An 8,202-nucleotide genomic window follows, 5' to 3' on the forward strand; every position below is an offset into this window, starting at 1 on the left:
GAACACCGGGAGTATGGGTAAAATTTTGAGTGAAACAGCCATGCCACGTCAATGTCAGGGGGTTGAAACTTTGAAAATAGGATCGGATGGTCCTCCCTTTTAGGCAAGCTTTTTATTTTCCTCACTTATTATTATATGATGAATTTATTATCATTATTTACTCCTTTATTATTAGCATTTTTAATTTTTTTGTTAAAAATTTATTTATTTACTTATTTTTTTGTTTATTTATTCTTGCTGAATGTGAAAAATTTTATCTCATTTATCTACGGTAGGAATGGGGCTATTGTCTCAACTTCAATGTCCTCATATTAGTAAGCTTGTATTATCTCAACTCAATGCAATGATTACAAGTGTTGATAATATATTAATGTGTTAGAATATATATATATGAATATATAGATATGAAAGTGATAGGAAACTTATAATTAAACAATTAATATTATGTAGATGTGAAAGTAGATGGATAATTTATTATTAAAAATATTATAAAAATAGTTAGAAGAAAGAATGTGAGGGAATTTTATTATAAAATTAGAGAAAAAGATAAAAAAAAAATAATAATGATTATGTTGTCGAATTAAGGGAAAAATATAGTTAAGTTAAGTAAAATTTTGATTCGAAAACCAAATGAAGGTTAAGATATTGATAATAATTATCCTTCGTAGCTAGTTCGAAATCTCCATTTCCCTATTCAATTAAGTGTCATGTTATTGTTATCCTTCTTACGCTTACATTATACTCTAAAGGAAAGATTCTTTGGTGATCCTATCTCGCTACACGACATGAGAAAGTACCAATTAAATTGTTATAAATAGAATAATAATTAATAATTACTCTATTAATTGTGATAAGTATCATTAATTGAAACAATCTTATTGGTTTTTCATCATCACATCACAATCATTTATGATTTTCTCATTCTCAAGGGCATTGTTGATTTCTTTATATAGATAGAATATTGGAATTGTTTGTGATTGGTAACAAGTATCCATTCAAATATTAAAAATAGACCAGTGATCTTCTAAGGACTACTACGATTACCCTTTCCTCTTCTTAGTGAAAAGAGCACGTTTACCCTTCAAGAGCTAACCTTTTACGAAAAATGAATTCGTATAAGGAGAGATTATTTAGTGATTTTATCTCGTCACGTGACATGAGGAAGTTCTAATTAAATTATAATAAATTTAATATTAAGTGTTAATCATTCGATTAATTGTGATAAGTTTTTTTAATTGAAGTAATCTTATTGGTTTTTTCTCACCACATCATTATGAGGTATGATTATTTAAAATTTTATCCCATGTAAGTTTTACATTCAGAATAGATAATACCTCATGTATCGGATCTTTCCGTGTGGAGAACTCCGAGTCTAGGTGATGATTCAACCACTCAGTATCGATTAGAACCTTTTACTTGGGAAAATCATGTGCAGTTCGCATTAAACTACCCATAAAATTTATATGGCACTGGTCTAGACATTCTAAAATTTCTCTTTGTGCCGCCTACCGAGAAATATTTCTCTTTGTGCTGAACCACTTGTATAAACCTTATCCTCTATGCACTTTTTTATATTGTATAAATATAAATATATAAATATTCTGGCTTTAATTTAATGTAATTATCACAAAAAGCGATACTCTCTCTCTCTCTCTCTCTTTCCAAAGTTGATGATATAATGTGTATTGGTTATCGAGTATGGTAATAGCCCGTCCATGTTTGTCTACGTATCTATCTATATCTATCTATCTATCTATGTATCTATACATTAAAGAAAAACTTCATTTTGTAACGGTCGTGGATTCTCTTAAGTTATAAACTTTATTATATATAAAAAAAAATTATTAAAACCTCTCGTATGTTTAAGAAAAAATCTTTAAAAAAAATTAACTATTTGTTCTCTCAAAAATCTCTTTCATTATCTCTTTTTAAACCATATACCTTTTCTAATAATACAATTTAGCGCCAAATAAACAATTTCGAATTTCCATAGAGACGTAAAAGTAATCTTGCATGCGTATATATTTGTTTAATCTTTTAATCTCAATTTGCCATTCTTAGTTTGAATGCGTTCTCATACTTGAATATCTTCATTACATATTCGATTCCGCCATTTGAGAGGGAACAAAATTGGGCATCTGATCTCTCACCTAACTAAGGTGAAGAGATTAGCAATTTCCCTGTTTGTTCTGTTTAAGGTTACTGGTTCCCACGTTTAAAGTTTGTCTAAAGACGATTGTTACTTGTTAAGAAGGAAGGACCCATGCTCTATGTGTTGATGCCTACGAGTCTACAACTACTTCAAAAGCCCCCTCATCTCATTATTTACATTGGATGGGACTGCAACGGAACTTAAGCCCTATTTGGCTTTAGAAATTTTTTTAACTCAACTCCACTTAACTTTAATTCAACAACATAATTGTTACTTTTTCATTTTTCTTCAAATTTTTTAACCATTCAATTCAATTTTTAATACTAAATTCTCTCAATTATTTGTTATTTTTTCACAATTCAACACAATCATTAATTAATCATTACTCTCTCTCAATTATTCATTATTTTTTCACACTTTTTATCATAATTCAACAATACAATCATTACAAATAAATTAAAACCATAATTCAACTCACCTAAACTCTAATACCAAACACAACCAACTCATCAAGCACATATAGATTTATGTTGTTTGCACTCAAAATGTGTACTGAATGGACCCGCCAAAGAACGATATAATCGACAGTGCAAAACTAATGAAACCAAAATAATTGAACAGTATCTTTTCAGTTACAAAGGAGGCTTGTGGGCTTGAAATGGACAGATGGAAGAGGGGACATATAGAGGCACAAATAGTTGCACTAGAGGTCGGTGCAGCGGTATCACTTTCGACCTGGGACCAATAGCATCACGAGCGGGACATCCAAGCACATAAACATGACTTTAGTACTAAAGCTGCTAACCACCCACTCAATACCAAAATTTCATCTAATGACCTCATTACCTCAACTTTGGAGAACTTTTCATAGCGAATTAGTTTCTGCACAGCACTCTTATCCCGATGAAATAGATGACTGAATTGCTATCTTCACATCTTAGTCCCACTACCATCACTAGCAGTTTATCCTCCAATGGTATTCGTCGCGGCACCAAAAGAATCTGCTCACAAGGATGTTGATCTTCATTCTCATCAGTCCACATGTCCAAACGGACGATTCATGAAAGCCCTCTCACGACGGTATATAAAAGGGACTGAGTCATGACTATAGTCAAACTTGCTAGACACAAAAGATAATCGTCCCTCCCGAAGGGAAGCACCTACGAAATGAAAAGGACAAAGGATCCTGTTCCTGTATGATACCAAATTTGAGGGATATCAGGTTTAACCTCTGCCTCTGAGCATCCAAACAGGCAAGGTCTACAGATATAAACATGTACCTGGAAATATTGTCTGATAAATGCTCCAGAGTACGCGATCCTCAAGAACATGTCTTCATCCAGTCAAAGAAAACAAAGAGAACTGTCTGATTTAAATAAAGCCTTCCATAAAAGCTATAAAGGATACTCAATGAATTGGCTATTATCAAGCCAACTGCACCAGCTGAGTGTATTAAGAGGACATTTAGCAAAACATTCACCCATGAGAATGCAAACAACGAAGCATTTGAGTGATGGAGTTGGTTCTTGTCAGCAACTGCATGCAGGAAGGCCTCAGAAGTTCCTGGTTTAAGGGCAAATAAGAATTGACAAAAAGCGTCAGCATCTTCGAACAGCAGAGTCTTCAAATACTCACTTCTGAGCTTCATCTCCTAGATCCATAAGTGGACTAAAAGAAGTTGATGGTCAAAATATCAAAATAATACGTTAGTAAAAGTCCAATGGGAACTATCTTGATCAATGAAGAATGGGAAAGAGAAGTCCAGGAACTAATTATACCCGAGAGTGCAAAATGCCATTTTCTGACATCCATAGAAACTATCTATGAATTCACCCAAGTAACATCATAGACTAAAGCATAAAATTTCCAGTTATCCCATGAATAGATGAATGCAAAAGAAGGGGAAGAGGAGGAAACTTGACAACAGCTGCTATTTATACTTATTTTCAGTTCTCCCAAATATATAGCTCTATTCAGATCAGACTCAAGCACGTATTCAACAATTATCCCTGATCAAAATGAACAACTCAATACCAACCATTCATCGCCAAAACAAAGACATAGATGCAGTAGCAGCGGAGGACTGTTGAGGCTTCTCCATCACTCCATTTTCGACCATACAACAGCCTTATGAGAGAGTAGGAGTAGCTCGGACCAAAACCAATGAAAACAAGACCTGCAGGATTCATGTTTGAACCACCACACCAGATCAGATGATATATTAAAGTGCCAAGATGGAATCTGAATACTTGGATTGAAATCATAAACTTACTAAAACACATACCAACTAACAGAACGAGTTTCAAGGCCTCTGTAAGGGAATTTGCTACCTTCCTGCTTTTATCTGGACACAGTTCTGTAGAGATAGAGGACACCTTATACATCGCTTTCAAATCCAGAGGAAAGAAAGGGTGAAGATAAAATGAAAAACTCTACCATTCAGGAAAGTAATGCAACTTTCCTATGTATATGCGCTAAAAACCTAAAACGAAGTAAGAAACTTTCTGCTTTTAAATCAAATAGTAGATCCAAGAAAGAAAAGACAGCATGTGAAAAAGAGAAGTGAACCTGATGCAGACCTTGCAAATGTTGCATAGGAGCTCTCTTCGAAGGGAAGAAGAACCAACCTCACCACTAGGCTCCCTGGTATGAGAGAAGATCAACAACTTAACTATGCCCAGGCAGTTCAAAGATGGAAAACAAAAATATATCCCCTAAGAAGAAATAACATATGAGGAGACTTTCTCAGCCTATAAATCTCTCAATCATTTTTTGCAATGCGGCACAGGGCATTCCACCTGGGACTTACCTAGTTTGTCTACAAGCCCATATACTGCTTGGTTATATGGTGTATCAAACAAAACAAGAACCATCTTCTCTCCTTCTTGAAGTATCAATTTCCAACATGATTGCCAGGTTAACAGCATAGACATGTTCATAAGCGGTTTGTCGTAATTCAAGAAGCTTGTCAGTCTGCAGAAGTGTAACAATCAGCATGATTAGATGGTATAGTAGATAGGAGTGAAGCAAAGAAAGAAAACCAGCAAGCAAGCTCTAGATAAAACTGACTGAGATGTAAGAAATGCCTCATGAAAAAATAATATTGCTCTATAATCAATACTCTCCTCTCTAAGTGCAGTAGTTAGACTAAACCATCAATAAAAATGGGAATAAGAATATCTATAAATATATTCTATACCTGAAAGGAAAAAGATTAGATTTTCTGAAAGCACCCAAGGAAAGAAAAAAGCCCCAATAGCCAAGGAACAAGCAAGCTCCATATGCCACTTGAGATATTGCAAATACAATTCCCTTCTCCTGCAAACCATGGGATCATTATTGAGCATTGGCATTCCAATACAATCACCTAGGAACAAAACAAGGACGACTTCCATATGGGAAACACACAACCCAATCCTAAAATCTAAGTAAACCAAAGATTGGTACACAAGCCTTAGATATATTTAGTTAAGCAATTCGATCTTCTCGTCTAGATTTTTTGGCCAAATCTTATTGTCTAGTTTGAACATCAATTTTTACATAACATCACACAAAACAAAGGATACTTAAAAGAATCAATTGAAAAAATAAGTGCCATCAGAGGAAGTTTCAGAAATAGCTCAGTGCAAGATTTTCTCTAGATTTCAACTTAAAAAAGGAAACATACCATGTCAATTTGCTTAACGATGAGAATACACATTGTAATGCAACGAGAAAGTGTTGCTGCTGTCTCCACTAACAATCGCAGCTTAAGCAACAGAAGGTTCTGAGAAAGGATGTAAAGGGGCTCAGCCAAGAGCTCCAAAATGCAGGCAAGACCTGCATATATTGGGGAAAGCACTTCACTCTGTGATATGTCCTGCTTGTCGGTTAATCATCTTCTAACTTTGTAAATTTTGACACGGGGGAAATTACCATTTATCAGGATAGCTTTCGCATATGGCTCAGAGCAACTAAGTTCTTGCCACCAAAACACCAGAAAACATGCTGCAGCTGTAACAATTAGTCCAAGAGGAAGAGAACCCCAGGCTACTTTCAAAAGCTTCTCTACATTTTCTCCAGATGATTTATCACTGCAGTGTCACAAAGCATAATACTGAATGTCAAATATACATTCAAAACTTCGTGTATTCGAAATCTCAAATAAACTTCTAAGAAAAAATAGAGGAACCCCTTGGACCCTCTGCGTCACTATATAACAAAAAGAACCTAAGAGTTTGAAATTGCTGACTTGATGCTATAGAACAACGAAAACATAAAGGTTTTCATCTCTTCATTAATTTTCAGGACAAAACTGATTCAAACCCCTATTGTCACTATCTGTATGCGAAAGCCCAAATGAAGCTACGCGTCTCGAAGCAAAAACTAGACGAGCAAAGTTGTAGTCTTAATGTCTAATGGCGCCATGCCTAATATATATGTATATAACAGAGAAACAGGAGAATTAAGTAGCACCATCGAATGTCCGCTCGCATGCACGCTCTTCGGAACCCCTCCCGGCTGATAAACAAAACGCAGGTGACAAAAAGATGGAACTTTACTGCATACAGCTGCAACACGACCAAGTAAAGCAAAGCTCTCAGTCAACATTACAAGCACCAGCAAGAAGGCATTGAAGCTCTTAAACGGCCATGGAAGTCCCGGTCAGTACAAGACCACAACTACGAGTTTGCCCAGTGTCATACATACACATATCCTTTCCATGTTTGCAACAGCGAAACAGCAATAATCAGGGGAGAAGACAACAGCAAAGACAAAAGTACCGCGTAGTCCTCCTCGGTGAGATGCCTCACGATCCAAATGTTGAACATGAAGGGAATCCCCCTTGACAGAAATTGGGTCGCTGATGCACCAAATTCAAAGGAACGACGGAGGATCAATCTTCAATTATATTCACTTTTTGGTGATCCAAAAGAAAGAAACGTCGAACAAGATAGCAATACCCAGTAGGTACTTGAAGGTGTGGGAGAGACTGGTCCGGTCGCCATCTCTCGCTGCCTCCGGCTGGACAACAGTCGGATTCTGCGACATATCCGATCAGTAGCCTTAGGAGAGAGGTCTCGTTGGCGGGAACAAGCAGAGACTACGCGGTTCTGCTCAGAATTTGTGCGGCGGCTCTCCGTTCAGCCATGGATGAAACGAGCCGGTCGCCAAGGCAGGCAAGAAAAGAAAGCAGGGATGAGTCCGGTCGGAAATTATTCCACTCTACTCCGATTGTCCCCACTCGGCAGTTTTTAAAAAATTCGAAACGACCCAAAATTTTAAATAAATTGCACGATATGCCCTCTCTCTCTCTTCTGCAACTCAACCCTTCTTCTCCCTCTCTCTTTCTTCCTACCATTAGGCGCTGCAGATCAGGCATAGACCAATCCTTTAGGAATGCCAATGGTGTTTTGTGCAGATTGCGCACACGCCAAGGCTAGTGTGATGTGATTAATGCTATCGGCGAATTATTCTTTGAGCGAACGAAAAAGAAAAAGAAAAGTAATGCTATCGTCGGTGAGCCTGTCAAGTGATTTGCTTGAGCCATTGGGAATGGGATGCTCGAACTTAGCTTTCAACAGCAACGATCGGCTATGTCGATGTATAATGACATTCTGAGGAAGGAGTTACTCATCAGTTTATTATGGCCATGGAAATTCTCATAGACAATAAGAGCAGCCAATGCCAGTTTAGTTGGTTTCCCCTTGCAGATATTTCAATCTGCTTGGTTAATCTTTCCTTCATGTATCAAGAAGACGGTTTTCGGTGTTGGTTATCCAGTTATAGAAGCGACCCCATAGGCTTTTGCTTTCGCGTCTCTCTAAAATTGCAATCATGGTAAAATCTTGGTTTATTATGGTTTATTTGGTTTGCAAATGTGATTTTAAAATCACAACTTTAATATAATTCTACCCACAACAAAACAAAATAACTCATACAAAGTCAAAGAGTGTGCCTCATTTATACCACTTTTTTTCCACAACAAAACAAAATAACTCATACAAAATCAAAATGTGGGCCCTATTTATACCACTCTTTTTTAAAATCAAAATCTAATTTTAAAATCC

At 36.2% G+C, this 8,202-nt stretch overlaps 1 protein-coding gene across 1 annotated transcript; it reads right to left on the reverse strand.

Annotated features, from left to right (window-relative positions):
* Positions 1 to 3,272: 3,272 nt before the first annotated feature.
* LOC116212078 (protein RFT1 homolog) lies at positions 3,273 to 7,352 on the reverse strand. The gene is made up of 13 exons (XM_031546665.1): positions 7,096 to 7,352; positions 6,916 to 6,995; positions 6,608 to 6,702; positions 6,068 to 6,225; positions 5,820 to 5,971; positions 5,352 to 5,470; positions 4,962 to 5,125; positions 4,721 to 4,795; positions 4,437 to 4,508; positions 4,191 to 4,328; positions 3,560 to 3,715; positions 3,433 to 3,485; positions 3,273 to 3,344 (listed from the first exon to the last, which is right to left on the reverse strand). Exons 1-13 carry the CDS (start codon positions 7,181 to 7,183, stop codon positions 3,273 to 3,275), a joined length of 1,422 nt encoding a protein of 473 aa, XP_031402525.1. The 5' UTR covers positions 7,184 to 7,352.
* Between the last annotated feature and the right edge of the window lie 850 nt (positions 7,353 to 8,202).

This window comes from Punica granatum, chromosome 6 (genome assembly GCF_007655135.1).
Source record: "Punica granatum isolate Tunisia-2019 chromosome 6, ASM765513v2, whole genome shotgun sequence".
Taxonomy (NCBI): Eukaryota; Viridiplantae; Streptophyta; class Magnoliopsida; order Myrtales; family Lythraceae; genus Punica; species Punica granatum.